The sequence below is a fragment of the Heterocephalus glaber genome, unplaced genomic scaffold (assembly GCF_053883595.1).
Source record: "Heterocephalus glaber isolate CG9 unplaced genomic scaffold, H.glaber_assembly_v1.0 deba00001790, whole genome shotgun sequence".
In the NCBI taxonomy this organism is placed as follows: Eukaryota; Metazoa; Chordata; class Mammalia; order Rodentia; family Bathyergidae; genus Heterocephalus; species Heterocephalus glaber.
The window spans coordinates 1516091-1534265 of NW_028258473.1; the positions used below are offsets into that span (position 1 = coordinate 1516091).

Genomic DNA, 18175 nt, shown 5'->3' on the forward strand with positions numbered 1-18175 from the left:
CCTCCTTTAACTTTGGGTATTGGGTATTTTGTCTCAGCAATGAAAAAAAGTAACTAAGACACCTGGTCAGATCATGGAATGCACAATCCTTGGCTTTTCCACATTCTGCCTCTCCTCACCCAAATTACCTCCCCAAGACAAGCAAAAGCTGAGGTCCTCCCCATTCCTCCCTGGCCTCACCATAAGTCCTGGCAGCAGTGAGCTAGGATTCAGGAGAGGGCGAAGTGAATGCTCACCATCTCTTACCTCTGAGCCTGAGTTGTAAGCCCTTTCCCTAGTCCCTAGCCCATTGGCTCAGCAAAAAGACAACCATAGAGCCCAAATGCATCTCTAGTAATGCTTTATTGTTCTGCTGAGAAATCCTGCTGTATCTTGCTCTCCACCTCTTTGCTTTCATCAGAAGTGTCCTACCTCGAGGCCCTCCAGATCAAGCTCCCACCCAGAGATTATTATACACTCAGAAGAGTGCACATATGTGTGTGCATATGTATGTATGTATGTATCTTCATGCACACATGCAAATACACATATACATTCTGACTGTACAGTATTTATAGGTACAAATAAAACAAGCTTAAAAATTACAATAGTGGCTGGGACACACCTCGTTCTGTTTTTTTCAGCAGAAAGAACAATGAAGCACCAGTGTGCCTTTGAATGGCATTTAGATTTTTATATAAACAAAGGTGGCCAGTGTGTAGGCTGGTAAAGACGGCTTTTCTGTCTTCCTGGCCCAGGGACCGGGTCTCTGCTCCAGAGATGTTATGTCAGGCCGCTATCATAGGCAAAAGGGTCAAGGGGACAGATTCAGGTCTCTCCTCCACTATGTGCTTTTGCTTGGCCTAGGCATGAACTCATTTACTCTACAGACATGGCAGCGCATGGTCAAAGGCTAATCGGGAGCCTAGAGAGTGGCAGATAGAGACTGGTTCATTGGTCTCTTGAGACTTCAGAAGGGAAGGTTCCCCTGCCCATATCCCAAGCTAGCCCAAATCGTCATGTGGCCTACTAGGGACTCATCAGTGCCCTCTCTAAATCAGCCTTATAAAAACTGGTATTGTAATTACATAAATAAAAAAGTGGCTGGGAATGCCCTCTGTTCTGTCCCTGTGCACATCCACTCCAGTTCCATTTCTGGAAAAGCCAGTTCAAGACTAATGTTGGCTCCCAAGGCAGGACCAGAATCTCCTGTCCAACCTCAGAAGGGCCTTAGCATCAAAAAGGATGGCTTGGCCTCTTAGCCTGGCAGAGAGCTGTTCCCTACCTCCATTCCCCTACACATTGGGGGTTGTTCAGGTTTTGGATTGAGTGAGGCTTCACAGGCAGATGGCAGGCAATGTTGATTTTCTTGCTACTAACATGACTCTGCTTCTCTGAAGATGAAGGTGAAGTACAGATGAGACACCTAAACTCTCTCTTGCCCTGTATGTGCAAAGGAGCATTAGAAGGTAAGAGGGTCAAACAACTGGAGCCACCTGGGCCTGACTCTGCCGCTGGCAGCAGCCTCTAGGGGACTCTCTAGTCCTATTTCTGCTCATTCTCTTGGTGTCAGGGGACCTGGGGAATGTCAGCCTGAGGCTCACAGCTTTGTCTCAGGGCCAGCTGCCTGCAGTGTGGGGAAGGAGTCCCGGATCTTGGTCACTTCCATGGCACACAGGTGCCCGAAGACTTTGTTGTACCAGTCAGGAGAACGGCCCCTGGGGAAGCAGAAGAATCCAGGCATGAGTGGTGGGTTTTCCCCTGGGGCCTTCACCAGGGAAAGGGTAGAAAGGATCCCGCCCCCTAGTATCAATGGCATGGGGTAGAGGCAGGGGACAGGTCAGAGCCAAGGAAGTAAAGCAGGCCATCCTAGGCCTGGTACCTGAGGTCAGCACGGCAGATGTGAGTGAGGCGAGAGCGACCCAGGCCGCAGGGTTCCATGAGGTACTGGGAAGTGAGCATGAGGGCCCGCACCCCTGACTCTGGCACAGGCTGCTCAGGATCCAGGGACTGGGAGACAAGCAGGCAACCCCCTCGAGGCAGGTCTGAGCGCCACATCCTGTGGAGGAGAGAACATACATTCAGATTCCTAGTTCTGGCTCCCACCCCACCTCTCTTGACCCCCCTAACAGCAGGGTGGCAGCTGCATCCCCTCACCGGAGCACCACAAAGTCGCGGCAAGGATGGGGTGCCATGCTGTCAGTGACGTAGTGGTACAGCTCTACCCCTGGCATCAGAGCTTCCAGCACCTGGGCCCGCAGTAGGTCCTCATCCCAAAGTGCCCGCTCTCGTAGGACACGATGTAATACCACAGCTGGTGGGGCTGCCACTTCTGTGGACACTTTCCACATCTGCAAGGGGTGCCCATCTGGTGCCTGCAAGCCATGGCAGTGGGGACAGGGCAGTGGTCAGGGCCGGAGAACTCCAAGTTGAGGCCTCAAACTGTAGGGCTAGGGACTCCCTTTGTTCCACCCCGGCAAGGGAAGGCTGTAGGGCTCCTCCTCTAACCCTGGACAGTCCCACATAGGCCCAGCCTATGCCCTCATCCTCCAAGAAGGAACATGACCAGTGCCAAGACTGGTACAGAGAGAAAGCACATCCAGTTTGGGGCATGGCAGAAAGCTGAATGGAGGAGGGGCCTATGATATGGAGGCTAACAGTGGCTTGGTAAACATCATGCTTAGGGGCAGGCAATTCAAGGGAGCAGGAGCAGAAGCATAAAGGTGGAAACGCAAGGGGTTCTGCCTGACTGTAGTACAGGGAGAGAAGGTAGCAATGTGTCTGGAATGGGGCTTTCAGAAGACAAATCTGGAAGGTAATCCCTGAGAGAGATCCCTTGGTCTCATTTGGTTCCCTCCCTTTTTTTTAAAGTAGTATATGTTTGCAATATATACTAATTACATTCATACTGAGGAATTGGTATACATACACATCACATGTTACACATTACATATTGTATCTTGATCATTTTTACTCCCTCCCCACCCTCTTTTCCCCCTATCCCCTTCCCAAGTCCACAGAGTCTACCTTTCTGTTTCCTACCATTTCTCTTTTATTTTGCTCTTCAAATTATTTATATTTTGGAGTCTCTCATAGTAGAGAAACCATGTGATATTTAACCTTCTGCATCTGATTTATTTCACTTAGTGTTATGATCTCAAGATCCATATTCTCCAAATATCCAACCCAGGCCCAGTGAGACTGGCAGAACAGTTCTTATGGGTGCTTCCTTTGGTTCCTTGGCCCCCTTGCCTGCATCATGCCCTTGCCCAGGCCTATGGCAGTCATGGGTATGCAGCACTCACCTTCCTGCAAGCCAGCTCTGTGTACTGGGGCCCCGGCACGCTCATCCAGCCCTTGAAGCGCTCAGCAGCATCATGGAGCAGCTCCTGCACGCTCTCCTCCATGTAGAGGCTCAGGCTCACCCCTGCGGCCTGTGCCTGTCGCAACTCAGCCAGGGCTGGCCCAGGAGGGCTGAGTTCAGCTGCGCTGTAGGAGCCACACAGTTGCACCACCATGTCCTGGGGCACCTGAGCAGGAACATACATACTAAACTGGGGGCCTTAGGGAGCAGGACACCCCATGGTCTTTCAGGTTCATGTTCAGGACAGTGAAGCAGATGAAAAACCTCTGGGAGAAAAGCTGGGAGTAGGACTTTGAGGGGAGTCCAGTTGGGCCCTGTTCTTGACTTGGGGTGCAAAGGTCAGGCTTGATGATTCTTGTGGTCTGATAAGTGGGCACCATGGCCTGGGCTGACTCACCTGGAAAAGTTTCTTGCAGTCGCTGATCATGTGCGATAGGCCCTGGGTGGCAGCCATGTTCTCACTGAGGTCCCTAGGGCCTGGCCGGCCAACCCGGCTGCGTTTGCTCTTGATCCTGGAGGGATAGGGTGAGAGAAGAGGATGGCACCGCATTAGAAGACAAGATGAATGACAGGCTGTCTTCCAGCTCCCAGGAAGCCAGTTTGCCTGTCCTGACCATAACACTACCTGCTGTCTTTTAAAAAGGCCTTGCTCCACAGTAGCCAATGAGCCCCAACTGCTGAGGAATCAGGCTGACTCCTTATGGTAAGGCCAGAAAATAGCAGTGCCAGCCACCAAAAGCCTACCCCACCCTCACCCCACCCCCTCCCCACCCGCACCCCGTCCCAATGGGACCAAATCCTCCTGGCCTGGACCTGCCATGCTCTTCCCCAGTTCACCTGGGCGACAAGCTATCCTTTTTGGAGACATTAAGGTGGAAGATGGAGGGGGCCAGGCACACTGCCAAGTTTCCAGCTGTCATCTGGTTTTCCTCAGCAGATGCAATGTCACTTAGGAAGTAGAGCAAGGTCTGTAGCACTTCTCGGTTCTCATCAGGAAGAAGCAATGTGGCAGCTTGTGCTGCTGCCAACCACTGATCCTTGGGGAGGACTGTGGGGAAGAAAGGGCAAAAGGGCCTTCCTTACCTCCCCAGAGGCACCGGCAGCAGACCTCCTACCTCCAAGAATGCACAAGGCACAGCAGTCCCCAGGGGAGCCAAGTTCAGCTCTGGGAGGTCTCTGGGGGCTCAATCCAGTTCTGTTCCTAATATGCAGTGTCACCACAGGTAAGTCCCTTCTTTGCCTCAGGGCTTCAGTCTACCCTTCCATATAGTGGGAGTAGAATGGTCTCCAAGTGCTTTTCGAACTCCAGATAGTAAGTGTTTTCCTGAGCTCATGGGTCTGGCCCCAGGCTTTGCCCTCACAAGCCCTAAGATTCAGGAAGAGTGTGAATAGAGCAGGTTTGGGGGGAGAGGTGCAGGTGACTCACGCTGGTAGATCTGCAGGAAAGTGGTGGTGAGCTTGCTGGTAAAGATGGGCTCAGGCAGGTCCCGGAAATACTGCTTCAGCAGGTCAGCCACATCATAGGCAGACTGGCCCTCATAGCACACATTGTCAGGGGAGTTCTCATTCATCTGGCGCAAGCTCTCGATCCTGGACTTGACACCAGACTTTCGGAAGATGCCCACCTGGCTCATGCAGAACAGGGACAGAGGACAACATGGGGGGAGGAGGGAGACTGTGAGCTTAGGCCATCATAGAGACTCCAAAGCCTGGTGGGCTTCCCACTGGGCTAGGTGAGAGGTAAATGGCAAGACCAAAGCAAAAGCTTTTTACAGCCCAGGGGCCAAGGAGAAAGATGGGTTTCTTAGAGGTGAGGTGGAAAAGATGACCTTTGGCTAAGGCAGGCTCCTAGCAGATGAAGGCTATAGAGCCTGGGCCAGAAAGCAACTGCCACAAAGGTGGACTCAAGGCTCCAGCCCTAAGGAGCCTGGCTGAGGACAGGAGGTCTCTGCTGGACAGTCCAACCTAGGGGAAGGCAGATCAGCTCCCTCCCTAGCTCCTCAGCATGGGCCTCCTGCCCCAGTACCATCTCTCCACAGCCCACCCCAGGGCTCACCTGGTCCAGGCATTGGCTGCGCAAGTAACGCATGGCTTGCTGAATGCTCTGTGGCAGTGGCTGGCCTGTGCGCTGCACATGGATGAGGGGGGGCACCCCAAATACATGCTGTCCACGGTAGTCTGGGGTCTTGTTCCTTTTCATGAACTTGGGCACTGACCTGTTTGGGAGAGTTACAAGCAAGGAGGGAAGGAGAGCAGTATACTCTATCTATGGTCTCAGGGGGCTGAGGAAACAAGGATGGTGAAGTGGGGAGGAAGACACCATAGCCCAGAGGCCAGACTCACTGAGCACCTGCTATGGACCCAGCCTGAATGAGTCCAGGATACGGGGAGCTCTTGGTCAAGGAGATAACTGTGTCAACAGGCAATGACAAATCGTGTGGCCAGTAGTCAGCCAAGAACCCAGGGAGCCCCATGAGGGAGGAGAACTGTCAGGGAAGGTTCTAAAGAGGTGGTAACTCATCAGGCTCTTGAGGGACAAGAAGGCTTCTTTCAGAGGAGAAGTGGGGCAAAGGCATGCCAGGCATAGAGAACAGCGTGAACAAAGGCAGAGAGGTGGGAAAAAGAGCATGGCATATTCAGAGAAGGGCAACTAGTCCCACTGCTGGGTAAGATACGGCTACTTGAGAGTGGCAGGCTAAAGATGAGGGGGATAAGAACATGAAAGGATCATGATGGAAAGGAATCCTGTCAAAGGGGAGACACAGGGAGTGGGGGTATTTATTTATCTGGAGTGTGAAAACCACAGCTACATTTTTGGACAATCTCATCAATGGCAGCATGGAGGCTAGATGGAGAAGGAACGGCTGGAGAACCTACAGTCCACTATCCCATACCCACCCTCACGTGGCCCCTGCAGCCTCCTGGCACAGCACACCCCTCCACAGGCCTATTGGTTCTGCTTGCCTTTACCCCTTGGGGGCTGCCTACCATGGCCTATGTGCCACTCACCAGATCCAGCCCTGCTTGTGGGGCACAGTGTACTTCTCCATGAAGGCAGTGAGCCGCAGCAGCGAGCCCTTGTGTAGGAGCTTGATCTGGCCTGCAAACTGCCGGTTAATCTCCAGAGACTCTGAGTTGAGGCTGGGCCGGTGGGAGTTCTGGAAGCTATGCCAGCGGAGCTTCCTGGTGGGGTAGAGTGTGAAGAAGGCCAGAGAAGCAGATTTGGTGAACACTTAGAAAAGGATGTGTACTTTTGGTCCCTTTTTTTCATACCCAAAGAAAGAAAATACATGAGGTAGGACTACGCGCAGTGCTGCTGCTGGGCCCCATGGTAAAAAAAAACCTAAGTCTCAGCTGCCAGGTCTACCCAGGGGCCAAGTAGCTCTTGGGCAGAAAGATGGCATTGATCTCAGGCCCAGCCATGCCAAACCTCTGTCCATTCCAAGACTACTGTGGAGGGGTCACGCCAAGAAACTCTCAATGGCAAAGCTGCAGGGCAGAGACTATCTCCTCTAACACCCTCACTGCACTAAGAAACCAAGGTTCTGACCTAATATTGTAAACTCCCAGGTCTCATACTTTCTGCTTCTCTCCTGGAATTGGCCACTTGGAGGTGATCACCCAGTCCCCAAAAACCTGCCCCTGGGCCTTATGACTAAGAAATTGGAGAGGGGACAAGCAGAAACCCCTGCCCCTAGTCTCACCTGCAGGGTCTGGTAAGTGAGGCTCCAACTCCTGAATCACGCCGTTCCCGGGGCACTGATGCCTGGAGTCCTACCAGGGACCCTGCAGCCTCGGTCTCATTCATGGAGTTCCCACTACTGTCAAGTTCACTAGCGGAGGCCATAGTGTCAGAAATGGAATGTGCTTCTTCCACAGACAGGCTGGAGGCAGAGGTGGGTTCCCCACCTGAGTTTGTCTCTTGCTCATTGTCCTGGGGCTCGGCCTCTGCTTGTGCCAACCGTCCAGCATCTGCTGGGCCCTGAGCCAGGATTGTTGGTTGAACTTCTGCTTGGACCTGGGCTGGGAACTCTCCACAAGCTGGAGCCTCTGATGGGACCAGAGCCTCAGGCTTGTCTTCAACCTCAGCCGTGGCAATTTCTACTGATGAAGTGGCCTCTTCCTCTTCCTCCTCCTCTTCCTCTTCCTTATCTCTAGGCCCCAGTTCAGGGTACATAGCCTGAGACCAGAGCTCTACCCGTTGCTGCAGGCCCCACACATGCTGAAGGATATCATCCAAGTGGGCATAGCTGTCCCCACCTTCCTCCTCTTCTTCAGCTTTGGCCCCAGTCAGTATAGGCTCAGCTGGATATAGCTCTGGCAAGTTGTCATAGGTGCTGGCATGGCTGCCTGTTGAGCCACAGGAGCCCCGGCGTCCTTCATAGCCCCAGTGCCTACCTGGCTGCCAATCTTCCAGGCAGTGTCCATCCTCTGGACACAGGCTCTCAATGGAAAGAGAGCGAGGGAATGTGCCTGGTTTATGGTCCCCAGGCACATGTACCAGGTAGTTACCCCGGTATACCTGCTGAGGATGCCGGAATGTGGCCACAGGCCAAGCCTCCCAGGCCCTCTGAGTCTCACCACCACTGCCACTGGCTGCAGTGGCTGCCTGGTTCTTAGCCCTATAAAATCCAGATGAGAGGAAGCCACGGCAACTTCGAAAAGAGGAGGCTTTGGTGGCCTTCTCCAAGGTGGCTGTCCTACGCTGGATCTCTGTTTGCTGACTGTCACCCTTTTCCTTCCGCCTCAGAGACTCAAGGTGCTTGAGGAAGCTACGGGTATGGTGCTTCTTGGCTTTGTCCTGGGGACCCACCTGACCTTGGGGAAGGCTGAGGAGGGGCTGGTCACTTGAGCTAGGGACCCAGGCTAGCAAAGGCAGGTTCACTTGCTCAGGTGGTAAGCTCATAGAGATAGCTGGCAGAGAGGTGGCACTAAGCTCAATGAGGACACTTTCACAGCTTGAGGTCACTGGCAGGCTAGGGTTTGGTGGGGCCAGCAGGTCAGAGGAACCCACATGAGACCAGGGTTTGCTTTCCTGCTGGAAGGTCCAGTAGCTGCTGATGGTACACTGTTCTTCCTCTTCTGAGTCTTCATTCTGGGGAGGGCACCACAGGGAGGGGTCAGAGAGGTTCAGCCCACAAATTCTAGCTTGTGCTCCATCTCTACCTCCAAACTCCTGGGGAGGCTTTGAGGTGAAGGGCCTTGCTTTCTGGTCTGGAAGTGCTAAAGGAAACCAGGAGTCATAGTTCTAGATATATGGTAATAGTCACCTAATTAATTTAATGCCTCATTTTACAAATAGAGAAAGTGACACCTACATATGTGAAACCATTTATCCAAGGTCATACAGTGACACACAATGAGTCAGTAACAAGAGCCTCCTGAATGTTCAGGCTGTAATCTTAGACTTAAAATGACAAGATTACTAGAGCTGGAGGGGACTTTAGATTTTCTAATTAATTTCCTCAAGGTGAGGAAACAGGCCCACAAAGGGGAAGGAGCTTGCCCAAAGTCACTCAGCAGTCAGTGGCAGAGCAGCAATTAGGCCCCATGGGTCTTGTGCTTCATAGACCAGGGCTCTGGCAACTTAGCTGGCCTACCTGACTGCAGTCTTCTTGAGCAAAGCCCAGAGGAAACCAACAAATTTTGTACCCAGAAAACAACAGGGTCAGAAGGCTTACATTCCCAGAGACAGAGTTGGAAATGTGCTTGGAGGCTATTAATTCAGCCCCTCAATTCACTATAGAAATGGGGAAAATGAGGCTCAGGAGGGTAAGACCACATGAGGGTGAGGCTGTGGGGATGCTGGCTTCTGAAGTGACAGAGGCCATGATCTACCACATTATTCTGTCTCTGTCATCTATCCAAGGAATTGTAACCATCAAAAACCAACCAGTGGGAGCAGATGGTTTTTCTTGAGGAGAGGCTATCACTAAGTCAAGTCATTGGTAAACTCCAAAGGGAGAGGTGGGCTGTGGCCATGGCCAGGACACTTGCTCTCACACTCTTATCTAGAGATGAGGTGTGCCAAAACCTAGTTACCTCCCAGAGCCTGCGGAACAGGGGCCTCCTACATTCCTACCCAGGCCATTCTGCTCTGCTCTGGATACTCCAGATTCCTGCAATACTGCAGCTAGTTTCACAGGTAGTTTATACATGTCATGGGTTTTCTCCACAGTGCTACAGGCCAGAGACCCCATCCCTCACAGGGACTCACCTGCTTGCTTTGAAAATGAACCTCCAGCTGCATTGAGGCACAATTGTTCAAGGTCATCAGCCTCCTACAACAAAATGTAAGTGTTCACCTACTGGTCCCAAACCCAAAGCCTATCAAGATCCTCTCAAGATCCCACCCACTACTTCATACGGTCAAGCCATAAAAATTTCTCTCCAAAGCCCCAGTGTCCCTGAACACTTTATCATCCCAAACAATGCTGAGATTATGGCCTCTGTCCTCCGGAAGCTTACAAATATGGAAATAAAGCATTACAGAAACTAGATGAGTTCAGGAACAGAGTAGACAGAAGGCACAGGCATACAGAAGGCCAGGAACTTCCATGAAGAGAGAGTACAGTGAGAACAGGCATCTGGAGGGCAGAAACAGGATTCTGAGGGTGAAAGGAACAGGACTGCCTATCCTAGGCTTCCACAGGAGCCTGTAACAAGATAGAGATATGGTCAGCAAACAGACCAGTGGGAAAGGATGAGATTGAGGCCAATCAGGTAGGTCAAGGCAGATGGCAAAGGGCCCCGAGTGTTATGCTAATAAAGCTTTGCAGTTTTGCATGTAGGCAGTGACAAATTTTAAACAGAGAAGCATCCACTTGGAGCTTTAAAAAGATGGTTCTAGTGGCTCTAAAGAAGAAGGATCCCAAGGGTGTGAGAGCAGAATACAAAGACAGCCAGTTAGGAGAATAGTTTGATAGATCAAGAAGTCATGGTTTAGCTTCAGACAAGGACTGAGCTGCCATAAGTAGAGAATAAACCTGAGAATGTTTGAGGAATATAAATTAAGGAGAAAAGAATCAAGTTCAGGTCTGGGCTTTCTAGCTAGAGCGACTGGCTGAGGCTGTCACAGACACAGAAAACAGAAGGAGCAACATGACCGCAAAAGAAGAGCCTTCTTAATAAACTGGGCTCCTCTCTTAGGAGGTACAGGGATTGTTTATTCCACGAGGAAGTCCCAAGCTGGGCTCTCGGCCTCCAAGGCCTGGCCCCCTACCTGCACAAGGCCCCCAGAGAGTCTTCGTCCAGAAAACCGTGATCCTTCTTCACAGAGCCAATGTCCAGGGGAAATGAACCTTCTGTATGTCAGAGAGAAGCAAAGATGAGTCTGGCAGCAGAACAGAAACTCATTCTCAGCAGCCCTTGGGCTGGAAGGGGGAGGCTAGGGAAAAGAGAAACCAGGAAGGCCAGAGCCAAAGCAAAAGGGAAAAAACCAGATGTAACAGTAGGCAACCTATGGAGCTCAGTGTTGGCAGTGGGGGAAAAGCCAGACTGAGACTAGGAGGGTTGAGTTGAACTGAAGCTACCGGTCAGTGAAGTAGGTCCATGGGGAACATTGTGTGGCTGCCAAGACCCATCCAGAGTTCTTCTAGTCTCCTTTGAATCCTGGGCTGCTCCCACAGGGAACCCCCTCCCTTGCCCAGCTGAACTGAAGACAATAGGGAGGGAGCAAGACTAGAAGGGACTGCATGTAGCCAAACAATTCCGCAATTCCCTCTATTGTCCAGAGCAGTGGGGGCCCACTCTCTGGATCTTAGGGTACGGATAGGAAAAAGAAAGAAGTTGAGGCAAGAGGACAGAGAATCTGAGAAGTTCCACAGCTCTCTGCCTTACAGATAAAACAAGCTCATTCATTTAGCAACCCATTCAACACATACAGATACTATTTCATGGCAGGTACTGTGCAAGGGGTCAGCCACACAACAATGAGCAAAGGAAAAATGATCTCTACGTTTAGGCAGTTTACACTCTTATAGGAAACAGATAATACACAATATACAACATTAAGACAACTCAGTTACAAATACAATGAAAGACATAAGCCAGCGAGATGGGATAAAGAGAGGCTGGTGGAGGTGGGGCTGGGGGCTTCTTGGAAAGAGAGTGTCAGTAAAGGCCTTTCTGGGACAGTGATTTTGAGCTGAGTCTTGAAAGATGAGAAAAGGCTGGCTGTACAAAGCAAGTGGAAAGAAGTTGGGTGTGGTAGCACACACCTGTAATACTAGCTACTCAGGAGATTGAGGCAGGAAGATAGCAAGTTCAAGGCCAGCCTGGGCAACTTAGCAAGACAAAATCCCTGTAGTTCCAGTGTAGAGATATGAATACAGGAGGGCAAAAGCAGAGGAGCGGAGATCAAGGTACAAGGCTGGGGCACTAGTGCAGGCAAGCAGTGAAGGCAGGTCACACAGAATGTGGCTGTGGAGCTGGTAAGAAGCCATCCAATTTAAGACATTCTAGAAAGAGAAAGAGCTTGCAGAAGGGTTAGATATGGGAGACAAGGAAAAAATAAACTAAGGGTGATTTCTGCCAGTGGAATGTGAGCAAAGGGCCACAATGGTGCCATCAGGAGTTCAGTGTTAAGACTTGCTAAACTCATAGGTGCCTATTGGACAACAGAGTGGAGATACTTAATTGGAGGTTGAATAGATGAGTTGGGGGCTTGGGAATGAGGTGTGGACACAGACATCTGGGAGTCATCAGAGTACAAATGTACTTGGACAAGGATCTCATGGGAAAGAAGTGTTGAGAGAATAGAGGGCCAAAGCTGAGCCTGGGATATCCTAATTTAGATATCAGTTGGAGGGAGCAGAGTCAGCTAAGAAGACTGAGAGCAGCAGAGAGGCAGCCAGGAGAGGGGGGTGTTTCAGAAGCCAAAGGAAGGAGTGGCCACCTGCTTGTTGTTGATAGGTGGGGTTGAGATGAAGACTGGGAAGTGAACACCGAATTTGACCACATGGAAGTCACTCATTAGATTGACAAAGTGAGGGGAGGGTCAAGCCAGAGTGTAGTAGAGGTGTGGGAAGAAGAAGGGAGAAGAAATAGCAAATATAAAAAAACCTCTTAAATAAAAATGAAGAGAAATGAGGCCCTCACTGCAGACAAAGTGAGGTCCATCCAGGCTGGGCCAGCAGGGTGCACAGTTCCAGAACATCCTTCACACTGCATCTGTGAATGGTTATCCTAGGAGTGGTACAGAGCAGTGGCCCTGGGCAAGACGTGGTCTCTTAAGATATAGCTAACACCAGAGCTTGCGGAAGCTGCTGAGAATGATCCAATAAAGAAATAATAATGTAGGAGACAGGAGTTATAACTTCAGCAGTAAAGGCTCTGCAAAATGTGAGCAGGTCCAGGACACACAGCTTCTGTGTGGTTGGAGAAAGGATCTGATTTGCCCATTGTACAAAGAGAGATTTGGAATGGGGAAGGGCAAGCAATTGAGTAGCCTTACCCTCAAAAAGCTGAGCATACTGAGGAAATCCTGTAGCTCGGAGCCATTCACATGCTCTCTTGGCCTCTGCTTCTGGAAGAGAACAGGGAAAGAAATAGGCAGAGAAATGAGGTTAGCAGGGTGCTGGTACCCTCTGGGTATATGCTGCCGCATCCCCAGGAGATGGGCACATTTAGTTTTGGTGGCCGAAACATGGCAAGGGAAGCACAGAGGGACTGGTACCTTTGCTCCAGGTCATGCCCAGAAAGACACACTCTGCTTCCTATTCTGGCCACAGTGTTCATGAAAGAAACTCATTCCATGCCTGCCCTCCTCGCCACACTTCTGCACCCCCTCCTGGAGAACAGAACTCAACTCCAGCAGCAACTCCTGGGATCACCTGGGGTCAGGGAGTACTGTTGCAATAAGAAGCCATACCTGTGTCCTCCCCCCTAGTCTTCCTCAGAGAGCCATTCCTTTCCACTGCCCCGGGGAAGAGTACCCGAGTCCAGCCAGAAGACAGAAAATACTTAACAGTATCTATTCCCTTTCTCGTCACCATACTTACCATCCTCCAGCATTTTGATACCCAGACCTTACTTAAATACACAGTCACTTACAAAGGTTTCATTGTCCCCAGGGCATATGTAGATGTATAAACAGTCTCAGAAAGGAAGAGACTTATCTATGGTCTTGCAGTGGGCAAAGTAGTAGTAGTTCAGTAGTAGTAGTTCAAAGTAATAGTAGTTCAGTCTGACTCCAGCATGGGCTTCCTGTACTGACAGCAGTTTCCCCAGTGTTCTTCCCCAACCACTCATCAACACTGCCCCACCTCTCCTCCATGCCTCAGCCTATTTGTGGCACAATCCAGTGCTGGCCTGTGGGGTATTGGTGGGCAATACCTAGGTCAGCTTCCAGTTTGTGCTCTGGGACTGCCTGGCACAAAGCCAGGCCCTGCTGTCAGGCTCAGTGGAGATGTGTGGCTGGCCTGAAGCCACAGAGGAGGTCCTCATGGTCACCAGCATAGGCTGAATACCAAAAGTGAAGCTCTGGGAGTGCCCAGGCAGCTACTTGCTCCCAACCCAGGTGGTACAAAGGACCAGTGGGGCTGGGACCATGGATTATGGCACTGAGCAGTTGGCAGAAGAAGGCTGCTGGCTTCAGCAGAGCTGCTTTGGTCATGAAGTCCTGTTCTCGACACTTCCTCCATTTCCTTAGTGCCTATGGCCAGCATCTTGCCTGACCCTGCTGACCCTGCTGACCAGAGGACTCCAAGGAGACTGGTGGGGGTTTTCCAAGACAGGAAGTGATCTCTCTTTCCAGTGCTCTGCTCACAAGGAAATCCAGGAAGAGATTGTAGCAGTCAGGACTGGTGAGATAAAGGACTCTTAAAACAGTACTTCAGAGATCCTTGGCAAATACACAAGAGAAGAAAGAGTAGAACAAAATGGAAGGCAGTCAGAAACTATCATAGGGCGCTCAAGGGTCACATACTGATGAGGTCTAGAGCAGAGAGGAGAGAGAAGACAGGGGTCAGGCAGGGGTTAACCTCTGTGTATTGCCAGAGTGCATGAATCAGGTCAGCACCCACCCTAGCATCTGTCTACATATAGCTGTAGCCAATTTTGCTCAAGTCCATGAGCCATGACGATTGGTGTGGGATCACACACCTGTATACACCTACAGATGCCTCAGTCTGTGCATGCATTACATCTGTGCGTGCATACACACGAATGTGCACGTGTTCTATCTTACTGCACCTTTCTTTCCTATGAGATGATTCAGGAATCAGCAGGACCTCTGAGAGCCCTGGAAAGTGTCTGACAGCCCTGCTAGTAATACCTCAGCCTATCTGGCAGGGGGCGATGAAGGTCTGAGAAAGGATCCACCTCTCAGGCCAGGGATGGTCTGGATGATGTGGTGAGACTAGCCCAGAGAGGATTTGAAGCATAAGATTTTGCTGCTAGGACAGCTAAACTGAATGCCAAAACCACTTCCCAGTCCCCAATTCCTGCCACACCCCTGGAGAAGACACTTCCTCAATCTCAGTGCCCCTCCTCTCCTGGCACTCAGCTCAGCTTTCCCGTCATTAGGACAAAAAGGAGACACCAAAGGATTGACCAAGTCAGAATTTCCAGACAGGTGAGCACAGAAAGTGTCAGAAGTCTGGTATAGCCACTCCAGGCAGGGCAGTCAATCCCCGACACATCTGTAACACACTTGTGAAATGACACTGCAGGCTTCACTCATTTGTGGCTAGAGGCTGAAGAGAGGAGAGGTAGGGAGAGAGGTACCTTTCTCCTCTGTTCCTCCCTTTCTGTGCCAGAAAACAATAGGAGGGTGCAGTCATGAAACCCCAAAGCTTACCCATCTGCACCATCTGTCCAAGTCACAGAGTTCACAGGAGTGTACAGGCTACCTGCTCCACTGATGCCAGGTAGTGGCTCTAGCCAGAGGTGGTGGGAAGGGGACAAGGTCACTCAGGTGGATGCCAAATTTGTTCATTCCTACCTAGAGCCCTCCAACACAGTGCTACTCAAAAGTGTGGTCCCGGGCCATCACATGGACACTTGTTAGAAATGTAGAATTCCAGATCCTTCCCCTCTCTGGACCCACTGAATCACAATTATACCTAACAATTTACACACACATTCAGGTTTGGGGAGTGCTGGTCTAAATCACATAGCTCAGTGATTCTCACTCCTGGACACATATTAAAATCAGCTAGGAAGCATTTTTTAAAAATACCAGCACCCCTCTCCCCCAGGAGGGGGCTTCCCAGAAGGCTAATTCAATCAGTCTGTGCTAGGACTCTACATTAGTATTTTTTATAGTATGGGCATATGGAGGCCCAAAGGACTACTCCAAGGTCACTCAGTTAAGTTTCACAGCTGAGACTACAGCCCTGATTTTTTAATCCCACATTCACTGTTTTCCTCCGTTGTATTAGTCCATCTGCTCTCAGACTCCAGAAAAGAAGGGAGCTCAGACTCAAAGAAACCAACTCTAAGCCCCATAAAGTGTTTTTCTGCTCCTCCAGAAGTACTACAGTCATAAGCCTGGGTTGAAATCCTGATATCAGCCAGAAGAAGTGGTGCACATCTATAATCCCAGAGGCTGGGGAGGCTGAGGCAGGAGGATCACAAGTTCAAGACCAGTCTGGACAATCTAGCAAGATACTGTCTCAAGCTAAAAAAAAAAACAAAAACAAAAACAAAAAAGGGCTGGGGGTGTAATTCAGTGAGAACAAAGGCCCTGGGTTCAATCTTCAGTACCTAAATGGGGAAATAAAATGCTAATGTCCTCAGTGACTAGCTCTTTGACCTAGGCAAGTTGTATAACTTTATGTCGCCATTTCTTCCTCTGTAAAATGGGGGTCATTGCATCCAATTCTTAGAGGACTGAGATTATTCAATGAAATACTAGACAATACAAAAGTCCTTGACACATAGTATGAAGCACTCAGCAAATATGTCCCTCTCGACTTTGACTCCGAAGGGTTCCACTGAAAAAGAGAAAGTGGAGAAAGAGGCCCAGCCAGCATTCCCCTCTGGGTCTGGGCAATGGCTGCACCCACACTGCTCTCAGAATCACAGCCAAATGGCTCAGGAGAAGTGAGGTTAGGAGGTACAGAAGTACAAAGAGTCTGCAATTGCTCCAAAAGACAAAGGAGCAAGGGAGTTCGGAGGAGGCGTACAGAACGAATTCTCCAGCAGCCCTCCTTAGCAAGAATCTAGAGAATGTAATGGGTTATTACTGAACAGGATGTCAGGGACACTGGCTCCAGACAGTACACCATCTCACAAAAGGCTGGGAAGCCCTGGGGCTCCCTCCTAGATGGAACAGTCAGGGACATATGTCTTGGCGATTAAAGGCTGAACTAAGGTACTTTGCCTTTGTCCCTCTAACTTGTCCCAGCCTGCTCAAGCTGGGGCAGGAGTGACCCAACCCCCACCTACAATAGAGTCAATTCCCCTGAGGCTGGAGCCCAGACAGACAATTGGCTTATGTGCCCAGCGGCAAGCGTGACACTGGGCAGGCTGAGGCAAGTGAGGTAGGAATGTGTGGCTCCTGGCCCTAACCTCTGTGTCCAGATGTGCAGATTCCAGGGCATGGCTGCCAGCATTTCCAACTGCTATATTCTGCAGGCCATGCTCTGGTCAGAGCTAAGGTGATGTGCCATGGCAAGCCAGTGGTAGCATTCATCTGGCACAAACTGGATTCCACGGAGATTGAAGTCCCAACTCTCTCTGGTACGGGGCCCAGCTGATCTGAGCCCTCAGAATTAGGGGAAAGGGCATACTAGAAAGTTCTGGAGAAAAATTTAACCTCAGATCCATACCCACAGGTCTGGAGAGAGTGTCAAAGAAGGAATGGCTGAGCAGCAGCACATGGCTTTACAGGTCAGTGACAATATCCACACCTACATTTATATAAACCACGTACCAGAGAGTCTCTTAGCACAGACCATTATCTATGCAGAGAAGAAGGGAGTGAGGAAAAAAAAATTGGCTTCTAATTTTGAAAAGCACTATGTGAATGAGAGTAGGGTTTACAGATCCATGAAAAAGGCAGCAACATCTCCCATTAAGGAAATGTAATAAAGACCAAAGATGATAAGTTGAGGAAAAATCTTTTTCCAATCAAGCCAGCTTCCTTCTCGCTGCTTAAATCATCTCAGGCCACTAGCTCCCTTCTCTAAATTATAGTTGCTGTATCTACACAATGGGGATTAATAACTCTCCTGTCAACCTCTGTGGTTATGGTTACCATGGGGATGTGATCGAGCCTATAGCTGTCTCTAAAGTGGAATATGAAAGTTATCATTAGAAAAGACTAGTTCGGTCAGCACTAGTTGAATTTTGTAATCACATGGTCTTTAAGGCACATTCAGATCTATACTAGTTATAAAGTAAGAACAGAAAGCTAGGGGGAAGAAAGAAGCAACTAGACTGCAGGAGGTAAGACCTTACCCAGCCAATGTCACCTACCTCACCCCCAGGCTGAGTACCCTCTCTTCACACCATGATTGGACAATCAAGTTCTTGTGCCTTGTGCTCACTCAATGGGTTGTGAGAGCTACCCAGGCCCCAGGTTCAGCCTGCTCTTTCCCAACCAGAAAGCTCAGGCCTGGGAGCCTTGTAAGACACAGGCCCCAAGGCAAACAATGGGGCCCATGTGAAAGTGTCCCTTGTTACTGCTCTTGGGTATGCCATTCCATTTCTCCTTTGCTCTCAATTCTGGCTGCACATTAGCTCCCAGGGAGCTTTAAAAAAATGACAGGGCCCAAGCCCTACCCATGACTAATTAAATTAGAATCTCTGGGGATAAGGCTAGTGTTTCATTTGTTTCTTTGTTTCTGTGAGCTCTCCAGGTGATTCTAAAGAGTAGCCAAGGCA

At 50.2% G+C, this 18175-nt stretch overlaps 1 protein-coding gene across 5 annotated transcripts in view; it reads right to left on the reverse strand.

Annotated features, from left to right (window-relative positions):
• Nucleotides 1-323: 323 nt before the first annotated feature.
• Nucleotides 324-18175, reverse strand: part of Stard8 (StAR related lipid transfer domain containing 8) — a 38720-nt gene continuing 20868 nt past the window's right edge. For 3 of the 5 annotated variants that reach the window (XM_087203249.1, XM_004871773.3, XM_087203250.1), the window contains exons 2-14: nt 12798-12869; nt 10566-10647; nt 9561-9624; nt 7048-8438; nt 6353-6526; nt 5400-5559; nt 4770-4968; nt 4181-4391; nt 3741-3855; nt 3285-3509; nt 2137-2354; nt 1862-2038; nt 324-1697 (exon numbers count right to left, since the gene is read on the reverse strand). In XM_087203249.1, coding sequence (XP_087059375.1) covers nt 1580-1697; nt 1862-2038; nt 2137-2354; nt 3285-3509; nt 3741-3855; nt 4181-4391; nt 4770-4968; nt 5400-5559; nt 6353-6526; nt 7048-8438; nt 9561-9624; nt 10566-10647; nt 12798-12869 — 3206 coding nt within the window. In that variant the 3' untranslated portion in view covers nt 324-1579. The remainder of the gene's footprint in view (nt 1698-1861; nt 2039-2136; nt 2355-3284; nt 3510-3740; nt 3856-4180; nt 4392-4769; nt 4969-5399; nt 5560-6352; nt 6527-7047; nt 8439-9560; nt 9625-10565; nt 10648-12797; nt 12870-18175) is intronic. The other 2 variants (XM_013068151.3, XM_021249858.2) reach the window with 2 other exon arrangements.